Genomic DNA, 25566 nt, shown 5'->3' with positions numbered 1-25566 from the left:
ACTGCTGGCTGCCACTGCTCTCTGCCTGACATGGGCACTGAGCTCCCATGGACAGCAAGATGGGAAATGCAGCATTAGCAGGATGCAGAGCAGCAACAGCTTCTCTACATAATCCTCAGGAAGTCTCTGGAAGTATGTTGCCTTTGGCCTTTACCCAGCTGGGTGTCATTCCTGGAAAGCCTGCAGAAACCACAGGCCAGCAACAGCCCCAAACTTGCTATAGTGGCATATTTAGATGAAAGTACTTTGGCATCCCTAAAATTGCAACTGGATCTCCATCTCGGTTTCCTCTACTTGAATATTTAAAGAACCCACCACTTCAGCTGAGCTATGAAATACTGAACATAAAATTATATAGTCTATGTCTTGTATGTAATTTATAGTCAGCTGCTTATCTCCTATTAATAATGTAGCCTTTAGGCAGCCATAAATCTCTAGATTTCACAGCATCCATGGGAGTGTGTAAATGAGGATGAGATTAGACACCCTGTGTTTGTGGAAAAACACATGACTGGCAAACAGCAATGATTTTCTTTCAGCTCACATAGTTGAGAGACAGAAGGCTTGGTAACCTAATTTCTCTAAATCACAGGCTCCAATGTTTGCCTGCTGCTTGTTTTATAATAGTTATTATTTTATCTTTTGTTTTGCTGGCAAATGATAAGTGAATCCCAAACACCAAGGGTCAGTACAAGTCCTCAGAGGAGCAGGAAATCTCATACAACATTTTCATCCCCCAACTATGTACATTCCCTTTCACAATCCTACTGGGTTTTAGAGTAGGAGGGCAACCCAGGACATACCATGGAATTATATTCTTACTTTTTGTGCAGATTTACCTGGGAGAAATGTTTCCACATAAGTAAAGAGATCTCAGGTCTGCTTTTTCCTGTGACATTGAAGGAGAAGATGTCAGGTGAGAAAGAAGACTTTGGTTCAGGATTCCTATCCCTAACATTTTAGCATCTAATTTGGCTCTGAAAAGCCCATGGCAAGACCAGATTCTTCTCTACCACCTGCTACAGAAGAGCACTTTGTCACTTCCACACCTAATATCATAGTCTCACTTGGGTGCTGAGATACTACCACGGGGGCTGACAAAGGCAAAGGCTGTGCTCAGAACATGACCCCAGAAGTGTTGAGGATGAGGACAACACATGAGAAGGTGATTCCATTCTACTATTTTGAGTAATCTAGGTGTGCCCTGGACTTCCAGTGAGTCTTCAAGAAAACTCATCTTTTCAAAAGGTGATGAAGAAAACTACAGAAAGTCACATATCCAGATGTCTAATCCCAAAGATAACTAAATGTTACGTTATTTTTACAAAACCCATGTCCTTGTTGGCAGCTAATAATTATACTACAAGGGCAAAAGTGAAAGCATAATCTATAGAAAAGTATCTTTTCTCCTCTAAATAACCTTAATTTCACAACATCCCTGGCAGATATTTTCTTCACCCAGTAGATCACAGTACAACGATATTTCCAGGCTAACAATGGTTCAAAAAAAACAGGGACAAGACCAGTAGAGCTGCATTAGTGAGACACTAACACTCAACCCAGCCTGGTGCTGCTATCTAGACACAGATCATGGCCTGAATCCTACATCTATTCCACTTAGCAAGTTTGCAGAAAAGTTTGTCCCAAGCTAACTGCTGTATTTGTACTTGTAAACTGCAGCCCAGATGAGCATGTGAATCTATTTCAGCTTTCTGCAAAGCCTAAACTACTCTCTTCAAGTTTGTCTTTCCCATTTCTGATTCCCAGTGCAAAAAATCCCCACTACTCAGTGATACAGGGCCGTTTCTCTATAAAGAGGGACAAAGAAACTCAACCCAAACTAAAAACAGCCATTATTTACATTTTCCACTAACATATTTTTCCCAAAATTCTTCCAATTTTTTTCAAAAAGCAACCACCTTTACATCTCTATGGAGCAGAAACTCCTTTTACATATGCATGCTTTTCACAAACTGACCTTCTACACGACTCCTATCAACTGCAAACTGGATGGAACTGACAGACTAATGTGCGTGACTTTTATTTCCTCATTTGTCAGAGCCAAGTTTCTAAACACCTCTAAAAGCATCTCAGAGACTATCTGCCTTGGCATCACTGCAATATTTATGGTTATTTAGTTAGCAGATATAGAATATAATGTAAAAATACATTTCATTGCTGCTATCTGGGTGAGTCATTTCCTTTTGTTTCCTTCTTCCTGCCTGGAAAGTGCATTTGTCTGAGCATATAACAAGTGAAGACAAAGAATATTAAAATTCTTCAAGGCAAGGGGAACAAGACGCATATTCATGTGGAATGAATTAATTTGCTCTTTTGCTTTTTGCTCCATCCATGGACAGCTCACCTGCTTACTGTTGGGATGAAAAGGGGTTCAGCACTAAGTCAGAAAGGACCATGTCTCCAAATAGAAATCCTTAAACTTAAGGCATGTATTTTGTCAAGAAATTACCTAGATCATTAATTTGTGATGTAGGGTCTCCACACAAAAACTCACTTTTTCCTGAATGCATGTGAAGAACAGCTCACAGCCAGAAGCTGTGGGGATGGGAATGGTGGTTACAGACACCCAGTAGATGGAAAGCACAGGTTATTTTACCTCCCAGTCTGAAGGCACCTGACCCCAGTCTTGCATCTGAATTTCATCTCCTAGAGTTTTGATTTTCTTGTACAAATCCATCTTCCTGCTTGGCAATATATGAATCATCCCATCTCTCCTAGACTAATGACACACATCTAGCATATTTCTTACAAGAGCAATTCAAGACCATTTCTGAAGGCTGAGAGACATTCACGTTTTCAATGTATATCTGCAATTGCTCCTCAATTCAATGGAAGTTTCATGCAGTCCATTTTTCTCCTTGCTGCTAGACACAGATTTCAGACAATTTGATGGAATAAGCTAAGGCAACTATTCCTTTGTACATATGAAATATTTCCCCCTTCTGTGGCTGAAATATGAGGCTCAGCAAAGAAAACAACATCATTTTATTCAGGGAGGGGAAAGCATTGTGCTCAGAGGAAAGAGGGAAGCTACTGGTGTGAGAAAGCTGAGGGAAGCCCAGGCTTGAACAGAGTCCTCACGCCAAATGTATATGCTACAGAAATCCCATGTAACTCTGTAGCTGAGAGAATATGGATTTGCAGGGTGGAAAGTGATTGCTAAGGGCTACCTCTGATATCACTATAATTCTATGATCCAGTATTAACCACGTTTGCTGTATGGGTTGGAAAACACACAGAGAGGCATGAACTCGCACATTCACAGGAGCACTCACCCACTGTCCTTTAAAATTTACTTTACCTAACCCAATTCTATAGTAAGAAATAATACTTGATGTATGATTGTTGGGATTGCATTTATAAAAAAGTGAGCAGTAAATACAAAATCAGTGGTCTTTACACACCAAAGGGAAGGGAGGACCTCCTGGTGTTCAGTTAGCAACACTGGTGAGTTCCAGTATTCACAATCAGGGGACATTCCCAGTTCTTTTTCTTGGATGGGCTGTACCTTCTTGTTACTGCATTTGTTTATTCACCATTCACAGGATGTTTTGCACATGCTGAAAACATGCTTTTCTTTCTATTAATTATGCCCTAAAAGCCATCTTCCCTTCTTCCCAAGGTTTAATTTGTGTAGTGATCAGTAGCTAACTATTTGTGTGCAGCTCTGGAGCCTCGAGCATCTTCCTGTGCTTCTGCTACAGAACTGTCCTGCTCTCTTCCTGTGGGAACACTTTCTCTGTGGCTCTAACTTTTACAAGAAGTCTTAAATTTGCTTCAAAACACCAAGACATGCCTGATCATATGCAGAAATTTATGGGGTGGGGTTGCTTGACTCTTCTATCCTAAGCAGCAACTATGTCATTGCCTGTAACAGCAAAAGGTTGTGCTCTTATGGTTCCTTCCCTTGATATAAATAATGTACCCCAAATAATACATTTTACCTGTGGTTTCTGTGAAAGTAAAATTTTTCCACGACATTTCTCTATTTCCCTGATGAATGCAACAGCTGATCACTGCTCCGAGTGATCAGCTTTGTGTCAAAAATTGGCCTGCTGTACCAGGATAGGTGTCTACCAGACAGTGGCTTAAAAAACAATTAAACTAGTATTGGGAACTGATGAAAATGTGCTGAAAAAGTTTGTTAAACTTCCTCTATTACATTTGCACATCCATTTGAATAAATAGCTAATGGCTAGTTAATGTTCCAGTAACTGAAAGAATAAAAAGCCCATCTTTAAAGGCTCTTTGGAGAAGAAATTATCTTAAGTCAGAGGAAGGTTTGAGGCAGTACTGTTAATGTCTTTTCTAGATCTCTGAAACATTTTATCAGTCTAATCCTATCAATGTGTCTCTACTTCCACCATAAAACAGGCAAATAAATCAACATTTTCATTTTACATTTTCCCCTGAGGTCCAGTGATTGCTGTTGCTGAACTGATTCAGTGGAGAAAAGCATTAGCAAAAGTGATTCTGTGGTCTCAGTTTTATCTTTTATCCCTGAGAACAGAAGAATTTGCAAGTATTAATAGGACATGCAGGTTGTGCGTTGTAGCATAACACATGCAAATGAACACTCAAGATGTTGGGAGAGATGACGTGCTACCTTGGCAGCTTGTGTGTGGTATGCAGGAATAACCTTAAAAGCCAGGAGTTATCCTTTATCTGACTCTCTTTTAACTGGAATTCATTGTTGTGAGAAGCCCACTTTCCCCTCTCTGGCTGACTCAGCATTTGGTCAGCTGAGATGGACTCTGTTGAATACGGAATTAACTTCCAATTTCAGTAAATTTACATTTCCAGCCACTGCCTTATTAAATGGAAAAGAGTAAAAATAAAATCCAGACTCATACCTTTACAAGGGAAGATGAGCACAATTAATGTGTGTGGTGGGCCTTACTGAAAACATTAGTTTTATTTCTCCATCAGTGGAGAAATAAAGTATTCTTTGACACACTTTTGTAGTATAACTGGAGAACTATTGATGGGGGAAGTTACCCATCTCCCTGATGGCATCTCACATTAGCAGGAGCCCCTTTTTGGAGGTGCCAATTTCCTTCCACTCTCCATAGGAGATCTGTAAGAAAATTGCACTCCCAAAACAGACACTCCAATTAAATTTCTGATCATGAAATATATGTCACTTTTCTTTTCATTCATATATTATATTCCTAGAGAAAACTGATCCACTCCAGAATCTTACACCACATGATGTGTGAAGCATTCACCTTTCCAGCTGTACTCCAATTCTTTGTCCTCTACCAGCATATGTCAGATGTGCCAAATGTTATAACTGAGCTGCATAGTATGTCTAAGCCTAAAGGTTCCTATGTTTCTCTGTGTTATTGTGTCTTTATTCCAGCTCTGAGGCATTCTACAGCTCCTTTTTTCCCCACAAAATGTTCAGTAAATTTGAGCTTCAATTATTTCAAATACATGCACTCCTTAGAATTCACTACTTAGGGTTTTATTTTCCTACTGCAAATACAATTTCATTTTGCAAATTACCTCATTATTAGCAATTTGTAGGGTGATTGCCAAGAGTTTTCAGTAGCTCCTTAACAAAAATAATAGCATAGTCTCATAAGATTTGTAAGAAGAGGCAATGCCTTTATTCGACTGCCCACATATCTGGAAAAAAAAAAGAAGCTTTTGGCATAACATCTCTTTGCCATATCTTGTCTTGCATCTCGATCAGACCTTCTGTTTCTGAACTCTATACTTTTAAAGAAGTGAACAAAGAGCTTTCAGCAATTACTCTGCAAATGGATGGTAATGAGGCTGTTTGCAAAGGGAAATTGTGTTTCCAGCAGGAAATAAAAACCTGATATACTAAACTCCGAGCAGAGTTGTTCCTTCAAAATAAATGGAGGTCAAATTTATTGAGCAATGGTGCTGGTGACCTAATGGAGTGACCTTGGGCCTGAAAGCTTGTGCTCTTCTTCCATCTGTAAGTCTAATAAGGAATACTGCATTTCTTAGATACTTGAAATTTCTTGTATCTTGGACTGTCACAGCTACAATATTACTACTACTAAATAATAGAATTGCAGTATAAGTAATTAAATCTATGTCAGTCCACCTGATTTGGGAGTGTCTTCATATCAAGTCAATTAGGAAATAACAGCCAGAGGGTCTATTTCATGGTTCATTTGCTTCTGATCTCTAAGGGCAAACTATCTAACTAAATTATTCAGAGCTGTGTCTGGAAACATGTCTCTAATCCTTAAGTCCCCCACAGAGGAGAGAATGTTTTAACCAACTTCCTTTAATATCTTAATAACTAAAACTATTCAGATTTCCTTCAGGCTGACAAAGAAGGGCAAAAATATTATTAGGTATTTAACACTTCCTTAGACTGCTACGTATGCAGTCTGGGGGTGGAATTAGCACATTATGGAACAGTGCCTCCAAAAAGAGAAAGATTCGCGCCCCAGTGATATAACCATGTCCCAGATTTAGTCCAAAAGTAAATTTTAGCAAAATTAAAACACAGCTTCAATTTCTTCTTGCTGCACCTTGGATGTGCTGGGAAGAGAGGGGTAAAAGACATGGCACCAGTTCCCAGCTCTGAGGTCACATGGGAATGTCCCTCACCCCAATGTTCAAATTGGACACAGGGCACCCAGAACCCCTGAACTGGCAGAAAGTCACAATCAAAAAATCCATCACGTTCTCTGAGAGCAACATTAATGTTCAGCAACTGACAGAGAGCTCACCAGCCAACTCAAATTTTCTGTGGATCAAAACTTTTCAGAAGCTACCAAAGGCCAGCCCAGAAGTCACAGTTCCAGCTCCTGAGCTGATGTGCTGTCACACTAAAGAGTGGCCATAATTCTTCATAATGGGGGTGGGCTCCCCTTGCTTCTGTGTACAAAACAGGGAGTTGGCCTGAGGGGGGAGTTAGGCAGTTTGATGTCATGGTTTAATTTCCTTTGTAATTGCAAGTTGATTGCTGGTTTCAATTACACTGCATGCATTTTGCCTCTTGTGCCAACCATTTCTTTAAGTGGATAAACTTAAATTAAAAAAAATTATATCAACTGAAATTAATTATCAACTAAACAGACATTTAAAAAAAAAAGAATAACACCTTGGATTATTTTCCATATGTATTTGTTTTATTTTAAAGTTAAACTAATAAAACCTTTACAAAAAAACTGCAAGAAATATTCTTAATTTCAGGGGAGATTATTTGTGTTTTTGTGGAGAAATACAATAAGTGCAGAATTTTGACATGTTTTTACCTTCCACGTCTCAAAATCCAAATGCTTTAAGAAAGAAGAAATTATTTTTTAATTCCTTAAATTTCTTTAAAAAGGGTAAGGGCAATTCCACAGTTTCCTTGATGAAGGTTTGTAACTTATCATCCATTTCATTCTCCCCACATCCTAAAGACCACATCTGTGCCCAAGAGCTGCACAAGCAAGAGGACAACACATACCTGGAAATGTAAAACATTGAGCTTGAGGCAAGTAATTCACAGGAAAGGTAGCCTGGGAGTTCTGTGCTCAGCCAGGCTGAGGATAATGAGGGTAATGACAAGCTGAAGGAATTCCCCTAGTTTTTCAGACCCTTCTTATCTTATTTTGCAAATGTTCCCAAACCATTCTCTCTGATAGCCCCCACAGCAGCCTGTGCAGGCAGCTTGAGAGGCACCTGCTCTCAGGTACTCTACAGAGAGCTTGGACATGCTGCAGCCACTTGGTGCTCCCGCTGCGAGCCTTTCTGTCCCAGACACTGGAGCTGCTCATCTCACTTGACTTCAGATATGTAAATAGTGGGTGTATTTCAGATAGGCACACTCATGGTGGTCAAGAGAAAAAGAACTGTTTGGCTGGGCTGTTCCAGGTACCACTTTAAAGTGAGCCCTAGAAATAGCCAATACTCATTCTCTTTTGTAGGACACAAGTTTGGGATAACAAACTCATCCACATATATCCCTTGATGGATCCTTGCAACAAGGCCTGAGGAAAACATTTCTGCCTCTGACCAGTGCAAAAGTTGTGGGGGTCTATGGGTAGTTTTAAAACTCCCTATGGCAAATATCTAGCCTAAGAGAGAAACCATAGACCTGAGTGGAAAATCTGTAGACATAGATAGGAAAATGACATTTTTAGGGGACTAATCTGTCTTATTTGTCTCATTTATTTCTTAAATGAGAAGAAGCAATTCTGCCTATGACCCAAACACCAGACATCCAGAGACAGTGGTGCAGAGGTTAAAAGTGACTGCTGGTCTCTGTGGAAAGTAGTATGTTGTTAATTGTGGAGAGGTACAGTCTAGTGACACTTCACTCTGATCCTTCCCCATACCAACTTTTAAATTGCCAAATTTCAGTGTCCCTACTGTCAATCACATATGAAACCAGTTGTTCTGTGCTGAAGCTGGAACAAGAGTGGGTGCATCAGGTCTCTGTTGCTTGGTCTAAATGTTCAGCCAAGCAGAAATAAGTCACTTTGACCTCAACAAACCATATCAAGCTAAAAATAAAAGAGAATGAAAAGAAATGTGCATTCTCAGGGTCTTTTCTGATTCTTTTCAAGATAAGGCACCATACACACAGATGAGCCTGTTGGACAAACACAACATATCTTGTTATATTATTATCTAGGCTCTCCATTAAAGTGTTTTAAAAAGGCATTGCCCTGGATATGGAACAGGAAGAGTAGGGGGGAATTAAAAAATAACTATATTTTTCTGTTACATAAAAATTTTCTTATTTTTCAGTCTTAAATCAGGATTTTGGAGTTTTTGCAGCACCATCTAGTGAGACTAAGGAGGTTTTACTCAACTTTTCAGAAACTCCAGCCTGTTCCCTCTTTACTTTTCCATTTCTATTTAATCATGATCTCCTCATAGTCTTTGGGGCCAACAAGATGTGGAAGAAGGTAGCTTCAGTGCACTCAATAGTCCTTTTTACATCTCTTTCCAAACCACATGAAATCTCCCAACTGTCAAGCTGAAAAACTGCAGGGCTTTCATCAAGCCTTGCTATTAATGAATTGCCTCCTAGCTAGTGAGCTGTGTCTCTGTGATCTGTGCCTTGTTTAGAAAGAATACAGTCTGCAAACAAAGAACAGAGGTGCGTTTTAGCGGACATGAAAAATGCTCTTAGATGTAGGGGTATCTGTCATCATTCCTACCAGGAAGTGTTAGTGAGGATGTTTTCTATAGGACAACATCTACACACTCAAATCTGTGCCAGATACTCTGTGCCAGACACGTGAGAGACTCTATGCAAAATATCCTTCCTGGCCCAAAGATGTTGCTGACAAACAAAACCCAGTCTGATTCCAAGCCAGTTAAGATGACACACATCTTTCCCTAGGCTGCTCAGCCTCTTAAAAGATTTCCAGTGCCTAATTAGGATGAAAACTTCTTTGTTTTCCTCATCTATTCATTCCTTGTTAAAAAATCCTGGACTGTTTTTCACTCAACCGAGGCATTGCACAGAATTAGAAGTATTTAAACATATTTTTCATACTGCCTTTTCAAATAAAGGTTTTGCCCAAAGACAAAATAAATCTCCCCTTCAGAACTTTGTTTCTGAATTTTTTCATGTCATCAAGAGCTGTACATCACTGACACCAAAAATATCAAGGATATTCAAATAAAAGCAACTCATCTGCTTCCAACAGCAGATAAGCACATTTTTGCAAGTTATGTGACTGTTGGAAAAATTGCTCCCACTTAGGAAGATGGAAACAAATGACATAATTCACTACATAAAAGCTATGATGTTATTTTATGTTCTTATCTGTATCTGCTACTAAAACAGCCATAAATCTGCAGTTATTCCTCTCTTATCTGAAGCTGAAGGAGTTTGTCCTCCACTTGCACAATGAAATCCTCCCCTCCAGTAGAATTTCTCCAGGGAGCTGACAGAGTTGAACTGCCTGCACTGGGGTTCCAAAGATTTCTGCCTTCTGCCCTCCTTCTCTTATAAATGTCACTGCTGCTGCACCTTCATTGCTGAAATGCTGCAAGCTGAAACACAAAGCATCACTGCTTTAGGTCTTTTTAAATTATCCTTTATTTTCCTTGATAGCTTCTTTTGCAAAATTCCTCTTGTATAACTGCTTTTCACAGGACTAATTCATTTCATGAAATACAAGGGAAGGAGAATATTCAAGGGCTCAAAGTGGCCAAAGTTCATATTGTCACTCAGCCTCTTAGCTAGCAGCTGATGAGATCCAGAGGCTCTTGTCTGTCCTCTCCTGAGGGATAAGTGTAAAAGAGCTGAGCTACAATTCTGAAATAGACCTGCCAGAAATACCTGCTATAAGGATTGTAGGCTTCCTCTAAAAACTGAGATATATAAAAGAATTTGCAGAGTGACTTATGACAGACTGACATCATCTCCAGGAAAACCAATTTGCAAAAAACAGTTATTTTTACTCTAAAGCATAAGATCCTGCCTTCTTGTGATAAGCACCTTTCTTGCCTATAAGCATCTTAATTGTATTATTATTATTACGTCATATTTTGTGAAAACATTACTTTTTGGAAGTGTTCCTACAGGATCTAGAACATGTTGATAAATGATACGTTAAATTGCCTTAGTGAGTTTATACATAATCAGTGGGTATATTAATTGCTGCCACTCAGTGGGCTCATTTGTAGGCTTTGGCTCACCATACTATAATTTAATACATCATTGTTTGGTTAAATGATTTCATCCTTTCCATCTGAAAGATGGTGATTTATTTTCCTCTGTCAGCAGCCACTAAAAATGAATGTTTCAAGCTGCAAGCTTTGGTTAACTTAGAACATGTTGTCCTACAAAAATCTTTTGTTTCTTGTAGCGTGGGAACAGCCCTATGGAATGAAATTATACTTGAGCTTCAAGCTAACTCTGTGTGGGATTACCTGCTTTGCCTTCTGAACCTAACTGCAAAATCTAAGGAAAATACTTTTCTCCATTTAAATGATAAATATTCTATCAGAACTTCTATAAGAAGTTGTTAAATATGTTATACAGAGGGAATTCTTTCCTGAAAAGTGCAGGTGTTTCAGACCCTGAGGTAACTTGCACTGGGGTTCTTGTGGCCTTCAAGTTATGCACTTGACAGATGTCAAACAAGCAGTTTGCAGTTTGTCTTCCTGACCTGCAGCTCCACTGGTGCCAGCAGCAGTCACAGGCTCTCAGCCCACCTCAGGAGCTGGCCTGGGTAACACTGAAGTGAATAAACTGGCTCTTAAAGCTGGGCTGCTGTGTTAACAGCTTCTACAATCTATATAAGTGTTATGAATAATGAAATAAGACACAGGCAATGACAGCATATTATTGAGGAGCTGTTAAGTGCTGCATTATGGTTTCATTTAATGCTGCTCCTGGATGAGGGAGCTTGCGTGCCTGTGCATGAGGAGGAGGAGGGAGAGGAGGAAAGCTGCTTTGTATTCTTCTTGTTGACCTATATTTTGAATTTATCTACCTGTTTAATTTAGAGCATGTCACTTCCAGCAGGACTGGCCATTTGGGGGAGGATTATGCTGCTCTTAATTTTTGTGCTCTCAGAGGACTCGTTGGACTACAGAGTGTTACAACTAGATGCCAACAGTGACAAAAAAAGATAAAATAAACTTCTTACAATTTTCTGGGCTACCCAGTCCTAATTTGTACAGTACAAGAAAGACATGGAGCTCCTGGGGCAACTCCAGCAGAGGGGTATAAAGATGATAAGGGTACTGCATCATCTATCTTATGGGGAAAGGCTGAGGGAGTTGGGCTTGTTCAGCCTTTAGAAGACACAGCTAAGAGGGGAAATCATCAGTGTATGTGGGTTTCTGAAGGGAGCCAGGCTCTTCTCAATGGCAATGAGACAGAGGCAAAGACAGGAGCTGCAACACGTGAATATGAGAAGGAACTTCTTTTATGTGCAGTGACAGAGCACTGGCACAGGTTGCCTGAGACGGTGTGGAGCCTCCCTCACTGGAGATATTCCAGAACTGTCTGGATGAGTCCTGTGCCATGTGCTCTGGGATGGCCCTGCTTGAGCAGGAGGGGTGGATCAGAGGGCCCTGATTGTTGTCCCTTCCTACTTGAATTATTCTGCAATTCCATGATTCTGTAATCCTACAAACCAAAGTTGTCCACTACTGTGGCTGACAGAGCTGAGGTGGGAAAGAGCAGGAGAGGGTAGGGATGAGAATAAGCAGAGTCTTGACTCAGAAGAGAGTGTAGGTGGCTGTAAATTAGATTACAGTTTTGCCCTACAATAAGCAGAAAGTTGGGGGAAAATGCATACCAAGAGCAGCACCTGAGGATGTGCAGATCACAATTTCAACCCTCCAGCTGGGGCTTCTGTGCCAAAACCCAGTGTCCTTTTTACTGACCTTAGCCAGAGTGCTGCAAAATAAGGTAATGCTCCGCAGGAATAAAGGTGAAAGAAGTTGACCTCAGTGTTTTAAAGAAGCTAAATAAATCTACCACAAGAAATCCAAAGTATCTGGAGATTGAAGTGGAGGAAGGCATTACACCCTTATACAATATTGCTCAAGCACAGTATGGGCACAGAGGCAGGGAAAGAGATTTATTCCAGCAATGACAGTGGAACCACTTCTATGGCCAAAAGACACTGGGAAATAAAATCACCTTTATTGCTCATCAATGGTAAAAAAAATCCTTTTGCTTCCTATCTGTAAAGCTTTTTATCTTTGATGCTGCAGCAAATGACCAATAAATCACAAGGTAAATCCAATTTCTTCCCAGATTTTTAATATTTCTTCATTCTCTGGCTAAGCCTCAGCTGGAGGATAAACAAAACCCTGCGGAGCTTACCGGTTAGAAGTGTTACAATATTGATTTCACAGAAGGTCCCAGATCCAGCTTGTGGTTTTGTCATGTGTTCCCCAAACAAGATACAGGACCAAAGCAACACATGTTGGGGACTTCAGACCATACAAGAAATATCAGAAACTGGTAAAACTGAAGCAAAATAGATGGAATTCAAAACTTCCTACAACACAGGGAGAAGAGAAAAAGACATAGTAAGAAATTGTTGAGGATTTCACAGTTATTTCTCCATCATCCTAAAATGAATCCTTTATTCAACTGCATTCCAGACTGGTGGCATCAAAACTGTCATTTAATGACCTGACCATTAATTTTTCTTATATTATGGCATCCAAGTTTCACCAAAAAATGCTGAAACTCAGAAGCAGACCTCTTTCTTTCAAGAGAAAATGTGAGAGACAGCAGTGATGCATACTGGGACAAATAATTAGAGAACTGATTTGTATCCAAGACAAAATAAAGTAAGGACATTGGTCATCTTAGATTTATAAATGTAAAGTGAAATAGAGTTCCATTATGTGAGCTCTTTTTCCAAGTTCAAAACTGAGACAGACACAAACCTCTTGACTTACCTGTTGACAACTGAATTGTTTTCTGTAAGCTGTCAGGTGCCTGTGCTTGCCAAAGGGATGAAAAAAAAATCATATGTAGCTCTGGTAATAACATTTCTCTGTTTATTTTTTTTTTCTCAGCTCCCTTCAACCCTCCCAATGACGCAGACAGTATGGTCAAATTTGATGCCTACGGGGATGGGATAGGACGATACAATGTGTTCAATTTCCAGTTCACTGGAGACAGATACTCCTACGTGAAGGTTGGTCAGTGGGCAGAAAGTTTGTCACTGGAGGTAGACTCCATCCACTGGTCCAGGAGCTCTGTCCCTGTCTCCCAGTGCAGCGACCCCTGCGCTCCTAATGAGATGAAGAATATGCAACCAGGAGATGTCTGCTGTTGGATTTGTATTCCCTGTGAAACCTACGAGTACCTGGCTGATGAATTCACTTGTGCAGACTGCGGGCCTGGAAAATGGCCCACAGCTGACCTGACTGGCTGCTATGACCTACCAGAAGACTACATCAAGTGGGAAGATGCTTGGGCAATAGGTCCTGTTACCATCGCATGCCTGGGCTTTATTTGTACTTTCATGGTCATTGGAGTGTTCATCAAGCACAACAACACACCCCTGGTCAAAGCCTCTGGCCGTGAACTGTGCTACATTTTGCTCTTTGGGGTCTTCCTATCTTACAGCATGACTTTCTTCTTCATAGCCAAGCCTTCTCCAGCCATCTGCACCCTCCGCCGTTTGGGGCTGGGAAGCTCCTTTGCCGTCTGCTACTCCGCCCTCCTGACAAAAACGAACTGCATCGCCAGAATATTTGATGGCGTAAAGAACGGTGCTCAGAGGCCCAAGTTCATCAGCCCCAGCTCTCAGGTGTTCATCTGCCTGAGTCTCATTCTGGTACAGGTGGTGGTGGTGTCCGTGTGGCTGATCCTGGAGGCGCCAGGCACCAGGCGATACACGCTTCCTGAGAAGAGAGAGACTGTCATCCTGAAATGCAATGTCAAAGATTCCAGTATGTTAATGTCCTTAACATATGATGTCATCCTCGTGGTCTTATGCACTGTGTATGCCTTCAAAACCAGGAAATGTCCAGAGAACTTCAACGAAGCCAAGTTTATCGGTTTCACGATGTACACAACATGCATCATTTGGCTGGCCTTTCTCCCTATATTTTATGTGACATCCAGTGACTACAGAGTAAGTCTTTGGGCATCTGTTTCCATAAATCATATGCAGCACTTTAGAGGACCATGTTAGCATTCACTAAAGGCTTTTTATCACTTCTTTTGTCCCCTGGGTCCCTTGCAAACAAGTTCTCTTTCAACGTTACCAGATTTTGGCTTACTTCTAAGAAAAGTGGTCGCATTTCAAAAAGAGGATGTGCAGTCAGAGTTGGAAGGGATTAATACTGCTAGTCTGATTGCAAAAGAGGCATAACACATGGATTAAGTATTCATTTGGGTTCATCACTATCTGAAGCCACAGTCCCAACAGAAAAACCCAGTAAATGACCTAAAATTAGTCATAATGAATTATTGGGCAGAAATTGAGCTTAAAATAAAATCTGTATTAACTAGTCTCCTCTGCAAAAAAAAATCTGCTATTAAAACATGCTATTAAAAAATATAAAGATCAAATTTCAAAATTTCCTATGAAACAGGTTTGTTTAGAAAAGTTCAACAAATTCTATTTAAGTACAGAACTTTTTATTCTTTCTGCACTTTATAAAACACATACTTCACTGAGCAGCAAATATTGGTCAGTCTTTACCAGTAAACTTTAGAAACATTAAACTGTTTAAATTGCCAGATAGTGTTGCAAGGCTTCAAGTCCAATAAAATTGTATTTTTGAGCAGAAGGAAATTGTCTCAGAAAAAAGATTCAGATCTGCTCCACTGGAAATCTCACAGTTATTACGATGTGAGAAGTGATTGTGGGAGTTAGCCCTTGCAGCAGTTTGCAGAGAATTAGTTCAACTTTCTGCCAAGAAGAAAGGTAGATTACCTTAGGGGGATGTTATTGCCAATAGTGTGTACATGAAACAGCATATAAGACTGTGGAGTTAATAATGTCACTTAACATATTTTTGGTGTGGGCCACTCTGGAACAATATATTTAGTACTATTTTACTCGTCTTAGGCAATGTACTGAAAACCTCTAGAAAACAAGGATAAGTAACAAATGACGCAGAGAGACATGCAGAGTGACAGTAAAAGAGCTAAATATATTTAGTCTAGACAAGAGTAAACCCAGGGAGACGTGATCACAGACCATAAATAATTTCAAGGCAACAAAACGAGAGGAAGGGATTATTCAGTCTCAGGAGAAGTTAGAATAGCAAGTAATGGATTGAAGCTAATGAAGGAAAAGTTTAAGGAAGGCACTAGGGAACAACTCTGGACACCCAAAGTAATCAGAGGAAGACAGACACAGGAGGAGGGAAATATCAGTGCAGACAGTCACATGAGTGGGCAGTACAGACAGTAATGGCCAAAAGGAGCATGACATGATTGTTCAAGCAGAATTTTACAGCCTTGTCTCCTGAGTGGAGTTTTCAAAACCACTTGTAGGCATTTAATTTATATGCAAGGTTCCAAATAAACCAACTCAAGTACTACAAAAATAGCAGAAAATGCTTTCAACATCTTTTTGATACTTTCATGACAAGTCTACACTTCTGGGGTTCCTTTGAAAAGCCCATATTTAATTTTCATGCAGTGTCATCTATTGACTCTGAATCAACTTGTACCGTCCTAACGTAGCCCTAGTCTGGTAGCATAACAATAAATAGTCTTAGAAACAGCCCCACTCAGCCTGGAGTTATCTGCAAATTTGCTGAGCATACACTTGATCCTTTCATCTATGTCATTTATGATGATATTGCATAACACTGGTCCAAAATATGGGCACCTGAAGGACACCACGTGTCACTAATGCCCATCAGAACTCCGAGCCATTGTCCTCTGGATGTGACCGTTCAACCAATAACTTATTCACCTAACAGCCCACCCATCAAATCCATATCTCTCCAGTTTAGAGAGAATGGTGCTAGGGGGCACCTGTCAAAGCCTTTACAGAATTCCAGATAAATGACATCTGTAGCCCTTGGTGAAGCTGTGCTGGCTGTCCCAAAACACCTCCCTGTTGTCCATGTGCCTCAGCATAACACATGGTCTAGTGGGATTTCCTCCACTCTGCCAGCACACCGGTCCAGTCTGTGAGGCTGGGTTACGCACTGAACCTTTGGAGTGACCTGGATTAAAAGGAACCCTGTGGGATGGAGCTATTTTTAAGCCAAATCATTTAATTGATTGAGTGTATAATTATGCCAGCACAGCTGAGCTGCTCCAGGCAGCACAAACCCTAGGAAAAGCAGGGTGGGGGAAGAGAGCTTTGATAGTGAAAAAATCGTAACTTGAAGCTAAGGAAAATAAATGTAGCTTCATTTACTCTTGTTTTATAAGAAAACTCCTTTCATGTCTTACCCAAACAGCACCCAGTTCAACATCCACCTGACCTGACAGCATAGGTCTGTGGACAAAATGCAGAGAGGTGAAGGAGAATGTGAAATAAGCCATTCCTTTATCATGCAGGCTCTGTTGGATCTTCCGTGTTCACTCACCCTGTGAAAGCTGAGCACATTCCATGGTGTTTGCAACATCCACAATGTGCAAAGAGCGAGTATTAAATGATCACATTAATTATCCTCATTGATGACAAAACACCAATTGTGCTAGTGTATATGTAAAGCAACAATGTCCACTCCCTACTCTATTTTCCAATTTGCACCAATTATTTCTGACAAGGAGATATGAAAAGCATTCCCATGGAAGAAGGCTAATCTCAAAGAACTGCAGGAGTATAACTAAGGAAAAATGATCTGTAGATGTATAATCATTCACATTAAGCAATAGAGTTTAAAGCAGTTTAATTCAACATCTTAATTAAGGAGTCTGCTTTAGAACAAAAGAGTATAAACTGAAAATGAGGCAGTAAACTGGCACCTAGTTATACTATTGAATAAAAAGGATAAAAGATAGACAGTGCCAGCAAAGCTATGCTAACAAATGCCCGAAGGCAAATATTCTAAAATCCTGCCTCCTTACAAACAATTCATTTCTGAGCTCAAAAAGTGATGTCTCAAAATCAGGACACCTTTCAGACCCAGTCTGAAAACAGTCACCAGATATTATCTTTACTCCAAATCACACCTTTTTTTCTGCAAGGGCTTACTCAAGTTCTCTGATTAGGACTGGAGGTAGAAACTAAAGTGGTTTTCAGATGCATGCTTTGCATGAGACAACTGATGTAAACCCACATAATGTACACTCTGTGTGAGCTGGTTCCCACTGCAGCCAACATTGCTCAGATATTGCATGACAAGCATTACAGAAGGTTCTGTCATCAAGTTAGAGATCAAGGGTAGGAGAGAAAGAGCAGATCTATCCTTTCTGTACTAAAATGAGGGAGAACACAATCAATCTCTCCCTGACATGCAGAGACACAGGGTACCACCAGCACCAGCATCTCATTCCCATGATACTGGGATTGTGGATGGTAAGAATGCAACAGAGGCTCACACCAGCCTGCCCCATTGCAAACCCCCAGGACTGTGGTTCATGCTGTTATGTAGTAATGTTTCTAATATTTGGCATTTCAGAGCTCTCCATACTGAAGCACAGTGTTTTGTGCCCACTCTCTCCTAGGTGCAAACCACCACCATGTGCATCTCTGTGAGTCTCAGTGGATTTGTTGTGCTGGGCTGCTTGTTTGCACCCAAGGTGCACATCATCCTTTTCCAGCCCCAGAAGAACGTGGTCACTCACAGACTCCACCTCAACAGGTTCAGTGTCAGTGGGACCGGGACCACTTACTCCCAGTGTAAGTAACAAGTCTGCCACTTTCTGTGGGGGTGTGGTGGGTTCAGGTAAAGACAAGGTGGGCTGAACTGTGTAACCCTGTGAAAGCATCATTTCCTTTGTGTCTGGAGAGGAAAAGTCACTCCCCTCACATGGGAGTTTGCTCAGAGCCTGCTCTGACGCTCACAGAAGTCAGCAGAAAGTTTTTGGCGGGCACTGACTCCAGCCTGATGGACACACCGAGCAGACCCTGTGTCCCACTGTCTCTCTGGCAGTGTGACAGGAGCAGATTGCCTCGGAGAATTCCTGTCAGAGCAGCATGCTGACAGGATCTGGGCCACAGCGCAGCGTGCTCTCAATGGCTCATCACCTGCATTATAAGGAAAGGCTCCAAGTTTGCAGAAAATGCATCCAAGAGATGCTATAAACTGCATCTGTATGCGGAGCATGATCAATAGCCTTTGTCAGTGCCACAGCCTGGAGAAGCAATCAGTGTTCTGTTGCAAGGACAACTCATTTGCTCTGATTCCCTTCTTTCCTTCATCTTCACTCTCTTCATCACAAGCAGGTTCACAGCTGTGATTTTGTTTTGAGGCTGTCCCTCCTTTTCTGTGTGAGTTACTCAGACAGTTTAATGGATTACAAAGAAAAAAAAAGAGAAAAAGGTCACCTGTATATTTCTTTGTCCAGCTTAACTAATTTAACTCATCAAAGATGGGAGCACACAGTATCCCATTCACAGAGCTCTCTGGACAGCATGTCTACCCTGGAAATCCAATTGAAAAGCACACTACAACTATAAAGAGGAAGGGAATAAGAAATAGAGGAAAGGGGGGAGGGGGGGGCACAGAGCAAGGGTTTTCCAGCAAGTTGACAATAGCCTAGCCTGAGGTTTTTGAGTGTCACTTAAATTTCAAAACTGTCTCAAAAGCTTTGGCACTTCAGATTTCAGACAGAACATGGAAGTAACTATGTATCACATTAGCAGGATTGGGAAGTGAAGAGATCCCAACCATCCCTGGCTCTTCCATCCCAAAACACACTGTGCAAGAATGCCCAGGGTCCCCTAACAAGAGATCAGCCATCTGGCTCTATAGGTCCCCAGTGTCATCAGCCAGGACTGCATCCAGTCCTGACACCAGAGAGCAAGCACTCCTTGCTATTTTGGAAAATTTAATGACATGGTACTATGTGCCTGAAGTGCTGAACACTCCCAAAAGACCAATCATTTCCCAAAAACTCTTAGAAGTGTGGTCCCTTGGTGAAATGGTAAGTCCCATGAGATTCTTTTCATTCCTTAACAATTTTGTGTAAGTGATATTTCCAAGTTTTTTTAACATTCTCATGCTATGGAATGAGCTTAGTCAGAAATCATTTTGATTCATAAATACTTTCTACTGGATTCTGTATTGCATTTTGGAATTTGATGCTTTTAATGGCTGAATAAAATATGTGTGTGTAAGCGTGCATGCAACTGAGAGACATCCTCAGTGTTCATCTTCACATTAAAACCTGCACTTTCAGGCTTGTGAACAGCTTGAAGACATTAAGAAAAGCATAAAAATACAGACTTACAATTTCTTACAACTTCATTGTTTAGAAAGTTTGCTGCAGTTATTTACTTTTACTGCTTTCACCTAATTGAATCAGGGCTGCTTACCTTGTTGGGCTTTTTAGACCATGAAAAGACATGAAAGTGGGGCTAAAAGATCCATCACATAGAAAGGAAACAGCCCTATGGTTTCCATCTAGCACAATTATTTGGGAAAATAACACTGTCTATCACAGTGACAATATTTTCAAGATGAAAAATCTTCCCTTACTCTCTTCCATTAATTTAAAATTATTTTAAATAAATTTCCATTATTTTTCTTAACTATTTAGTCCTTTATAAAACTCCAAAAAGGTTGTCATCCAAATTGGTTCTAATCTTTGTCTAAAATATTCCTCTCATCACTCCTGGGGCTGTCAGCTTGTTTTTATTTTGGTCTCGATAGCATTTTTCATCATTCAGAAACTTCTTCATATCAAACTCATCAAAATTAGCTCTAGGGCATTCTAGTAACTTTGAAAAGCCAGCTCTTAAATATTATCAGAGCTCTAGAGGTCAGTGCTTTTCCTATCTCCAAAGATTCCCACCTCTATTGCATCTCAGGGCTGCCACCACCTCTTCAGTCCATTGATCATGAATGCCATGAGCACAGTGTCTATTGAACAGCAAGTGACACACAGACAGTTTTTAACACAGCTTCCTGAACCATGAAAACTGGACACTCTGAGAAAAAGTGACACTCATGATGCTTTTGGGTAGTCTAAGTGTTAGTGTCAAGCTTTGATCGTTTTGATAGCTGAAGTCTGGACTAAAAAAAGAGTATAGATTTAAGCCAAATAGAGGCAGGCTAAGAGTGTACTTGTGTATATGACATGTTTTGAAATGCATATATTTGTACACATTGTTTTGGTTCTGAAAATTCCCATTTGGCAGCGTGCTGCATAAGTTTTGCTGCCCCAGCAGTGTCTCCGCCATTGGGAAGCTCCCCTGTTTTCCTCTTTTATGGACTTCAGCACACACAAAACTTCACAGAGAACTCCCCTTCCTGAATTCATAAGCACCTTCATGATTCAGACTAAGCTTTTACACCCAGATGTCATTCATCCAAGTTCGGTCCACATGGAGAGCTGCCCACAGAGCTGAGCTCCTCCAGGTGGCCTGCACAGGGGTCACAAGGAGAACTGAACCTACTGTTTATAGCCAGACTGGCAGTTTTTTCTCTCTGAATTTATTTTCCCAGGCCTGGCTCCAAACTAGCCCTGACATAACAGAGATTAACTCACAGTTATCCAGTTGTGAGCATGAATAGAGGAGACTGCTCTCAGGCACATGGTGTGATTCCTGGGGTTGCCCAGTGCGCAGAGGGGAGCTGGACTCAGTGACCCTTGTGGGTCCCTTCCAAGACAGGAAGTCTCTGTCTCTATGATTCCAGTTGGCACACAGACAGCAAATTCAGATCTGCCTGTTCTTGGCTGTGTAGGCAAAGCTGCAAGGTCACCATGGCAGTGCTGGGCTCTTGCATTGTACCTCTGGTTCTTTTCCTTGGATTACCTAAGCAAAATGAGGGACAGCCAGGAAGAGGGAGATCAAAAGCATGAACTTGAGCCAAATCACAACTTCTGCTGATGTCACACTTTTTGTCCTTGGTCTCAACACAAAATGAAGGTGAAGTGTCTCTTGCACATCCAGCAGTATTCCAGGAAAGCCCTTGGTGGCTGCTATCAGACACGGAGTGTAGCTCAGAACCCTGCAGGGCCAGTGATTAACACTGCTGAGGTCTGTAATGAAAAGCAAGGTCTTTTGTTCTGTCTCAGGAGAGCTGGATGCTTGGTGTGAACACTTTACTCCACCCAGCAGAGTTAATAACTGCATCCCAGCATTGCAAGAGAGCTACATGCTGTGCAGGAAACCTGGAAACTTAAAAGGCAAGGCCACTCTTTTCTCACCTACCACCATATATTTCTGTCCAATTTTGATATCCTCCTGACCCAGTTACCATAGTATTTGAGCTATTCATGCTTGTCAGTGTGTTGGACTTCAAAAAAAAAAAAAAAAAAAAAGCCTGAAGCTAAAAAAAATTCTGGTTAAGAGACTGATGTTCATGGAAACAAAATGCTTTTGCCTGTAGCCAAACTGAAGTGGAACAGGGATTTGAATCAGGTTTCCTGAGCAGAACTGATTTTTCTATTTTCTAACAAAAAGTAGAAAATTAAAATAACAATTAAAAAAAGTTTAGGTCATTGTGCTGCCACATTATACCCAGTTAAAGACAGAATACAAAACCAGAATAAAAAATACAAAATAACTTTTAGAAATCACAGACATGATGCCCTGTGGTCTTTCACATACAACAATTCCTCCACGCCTGTGATTCACGACACATATCCATGTTGTGAGAGATCAAATTCCATTGACCAATCCAGAAGAGGGGCTCGTTCTTGGGTCTCCTGTTTCAGGAAGATATCCTGCCCTTTGAGTCGTAGGTTAGTCCAGTAGATTAATCTCTAAATTTCTTTTGTTAAAGGAATTGTGTTTTCCATGAAATATTTATTCAGTCAATAAAAGAATGAAAAATACCAACTGATTTGAACTGATTTCTAAAAATTATACTGAGCATCTTTACAGAACCAGTGTGCAACTGAGATTGCAGCCAGCAGCAGATGTGGAAGATTGAGCATGCCCTTGTCAGCTGCATAAATTGCTTTTTACACTGGATGATTGAGTTTACTAAGTCATTGCTTGCCATGTGTTTTTGTTTTTGATGAAGGCATCACATTTCTCTGGGTCACTGTTACCATTAACCTAATGTATCTTTCAAAAAGCAGCTTTATGGTGCCCTGAGCAGAGATGTCAAAGAGTATCTGAAAACATGTTCTTGATGCCCAATGGATAATTTTAACAAAGATGGGCAAAAGAATCTGCTTTTAAATGAAAATCCACAAGATTTAAGCAGAATAGGGCAATATATTCTCTGCTCAAAATGCAAATACATTTGCAAACAGATTGTTATACTCAGCTTCAATTGTCACCTAATACCACTAAAGCAATGAAAAACTGATGTATAAAATGTTATACCATGTAAACAAGTTTATCAGAATCTGGTCCTCATCTCTGGATGAATACTGAATCCCGATCCAGAGCTCCTAGAAGTGAAGTGTATTATAGTTAGGAATTATTCTGGGATTAGGTGAGAAATAATCGTGCTTTTAAATTCAGTTATTAAAAAATTTCTTCACTTCACCCAATATGTTCTTAGAACTCTTATTTTTATTAATTAAAATGTGATTGACACAGAATTCTAATATGGTAGATTATTTCCTGGATTTAAAACTATATTTATTTTCTTCATTAATGTCTGCTCCAATTACATGAAAGCTCAAAGGATCAGACCTTAGCATTTCTTGCCAATAAAACATAAAAAATCCAAAGGTTCACTTTTTGCTACTGAGGTATTTTAATGCCATTATAGCTGTATTAATTCACACTACCATTCAAAGTGCTACAAAGTGAGATCCAGTGGCACAGAATCATTAAAAAAAAAAAAAAAAAAAATGTATTTTATTCTGACACTTCTTTGAGAAGTGTAATCACCCTCCATACTCCCAGTGGGCAGCAAAGTGAAATCAGGTTTCTTAGAGGATGCTTCAGCCTGAAGTCTGAGTTGCCATGCAGAGGTGCAAGCAGCACCTGCATCAGCTCTGCTGCTGACATAGGCAGTGACTTTTCATTAGGCACCTTGGATAAATGGGCTGAGCTGGTCCAGACCAGCACGAATTCTAATCCTGTGTTCTAATTCCCTTTTTGCTGTGCTGAAGTCGGTTGATTTTCCCCTCTCTTTCTCTTCCAGCATCTGCCAGTATGTACGTGCCAACCGTGTGCAACGGGAGGGAAGTTCTGGACTCCACCACTTCGTCTCTGTGATTGTGGCTCGTGGTTCAGTTCTTGAGTTTTTAGACTGTTAGGCAAAATTTTGCACATGTTGTGCGCTCCAGAGAACACCAGAAAACAAAAGACATCCAAGCAAAATTAGTACCTTTTTTTAGAAACAGTGTAATAAATTATTTTTGAGGATTGTACAGTATATAGTGATGTTCTGGAACTTTTTAGACTGATTTTAGCCCTTCTGTTGTTAATGGTTGTAAGGGACATGTAAATAACCATGGTTCACAATGTGCATAGTCCTGCAGTAAGGGAGTGATTGTTGCAAGCACAGTTGCAATGTTAGGTGACTTCTTTCCTACGAATTTTTTTTGTAGCTCCTTGTTGTAATTAACTTAGACTGCATTTCTATGTTGTATATTACAGTTACCTTACGTGTAACAGATTGGTTTTCTCAGCACAAAACAGCAGTATTAATGTAAAGGCACCAATAATAAAAAGATAAAAGTTTTTCAGCATGGTTTCATTTTTGTTTCTTACTCTCTCAAGGTCATTACATTTTTCTAGAGAGGACGTTAGGTAAAAAGGATAAAAAGTCTGGAGTGTGTGTACACAGGTGTTTGTGCGTTGGTCGGTGCCTGTGTTATAAAATCCATATCACAGTATATGTGCTTATGATTAATGTTTTTTCAAAGTCACATAGAAATTCCCTCTTAAAAAACTCCCACATTATTAAAGCTTCTCAATTTCTTTTTCTGTTATTTAAATAGAGGGTAATTTTCAAAAGTGAAAATGTCTAATTTCATGTTAATGAGATGCTAGCAAAAATTTGTTGACTCCTGGTTCACTCATTTGGCACGACTAAATGCTGTCATGCACAGAATAGATTGGTAGCATATAAAAACAAAGAGAATTTAGATTAGGTTGGAAGGAAATCTGTCAGAAAATTAGCTAAGACTGTTTAATAGCTCCAGCCAAAACAAAGCTGGTTCAGCTTGTCTACATCAACAGTGCTGCGAAAGGTAATTGGAGCACCACAGAGACCCGAAAGTCAAAAAAGAGAAATGCAGGAGACATTTACACACGTCTCTGGGGTGACCTTTGCGTTCAAACCAAATGCTTCAAGACATACATACCACCTACTTAGGCAATTGCAAAATACCTTAAAAATCTGGCTTTTGAAACTGCACTCTTAAAGCTGCCCTCACTCTATTGAAACAATCTGAAACCCTCTCTTCTGCCAGGTCTAAAAGTCATTAAGGAAACAAACACACCTTTGATTAATGTGTCTGAGCATATTTACCTAAGGGCTTGTTCCCATTGATCTCATTCCAGCTGAGGTCAATAGCAAAATTCTCATTGGCTTCAAAGACAACACCAGCAAGGCTTGAAAGTCAGATGCCACAGATGCATAGTGTGGGATGTACGTGTTCTCTGGAGCCCAACTCTCCTGCACTTGCAGATGTTTCCACATATTTCTGGAAATCTGCAAGTCCTTTAGAGCGGAACTGGCAAAGGAAGTAGCTGTTATTAGGAATGCTAAAGATGCATAAAATTAAAGATGCAGGTTCTTAAAATTCCTACTTATAGATGGATGCTTGTGTATTTTCTAAACATCCACATGTCCACCAGCAAAGATCACTTGATGTCAACACTTCCATGACAGAGTCAGCCATTTAAGCCTCTGCATCATGGAGCTGTGCAGAACAGGAATCTCTGAGATTTCCCACGGAAGTGGGCATAGATCAGCCCACCCTACCTGCAGAGCTCTGCATTCAGCTTCTTCGTCTCCACAACCTGATGTTTCAGGCTTGTTTCTCACCTTGATGCAGGGCCCAGGGTCAAGTTTTGACAGGCTGGGAGTCTTCCTTTCCAATCAAGACCTCTTAAAGCA

At 40.4% G+C, this 25566-nt stretch overlaps 1 protein-coding gene and 1 long non-coding RNA gene across 6 annotated transcripts in view; one reads left to right on the top strand and one right to left on the bottom strand.

Moving 5' to 3' along the window:
- GRM3 (glutamate metabotropic receptor 3) overlaps positions 1 to 24187 on the top strand; it is a 102908-nt gene extending 78721 nt beyond the window's left edge. For all 4 annotated transcript variants that reach the window (XM_068189545.1, XM_068189546.1, XM_068189547.1 and 1 more), the window contains exons 4-6: positions 13513 to 14579; positions 18089 to 18263; positions 23641 to 24187. In XM_068189545.1, coding sequence (XP_068045646.1) covers positions 13513 to 14579; positions 18089 to 18263; positions 23641 to 23714 — 1316 coding nt within the window. In that variant the 3' untranslated portion in view covers positions 23715 to 24187. The remainder of the gene's footprint in view (positions 1 to 13512; positions 14580 to 18088; positions 18264 to 23640) is intronic.
- Positions 21525 to 25566, bottom strand: LOC137473678 (uncharacterized). Of its 2 annotated transcripts, none has more exons than XR_010998924.1 (3): positions 25495 to 25566; positions 24976 to 25180; positions 21525 to 23779 (listed from the first exon to the last, which is right to left on the bottom strand). It is a non-coding gene; the product is annotated as an uncharacterized lncRNA (long non-coding RNA). The 2 variants fall into 2 exon arrangements; XR_010998925.1 differs by having other exon boundaries at positions 25432 to 25550.

Source organism: Anomalospiza imberbis, chromosome 5 (genome assembly GCF_031753505.1).
Source record: "Anomalospiza imberbis isolate Cuckoo-Finch-1a 21T00152 chromosome 5, ASM3175350v1, whole genome shotgun sequence".
NCBI classification, from domain to species: domain Eukaryota; kingdom Metazoa; phylum Chordata; class Aves; order Passeriformes; family Viduidae; genus Anomalospiza; species Anomalospiza imberbis.
The sequence above is the reverse complement of the archived record's forward strand: the minus strand, read 5'-3'. Positions and strand labels throughout refer to the sequence as shown.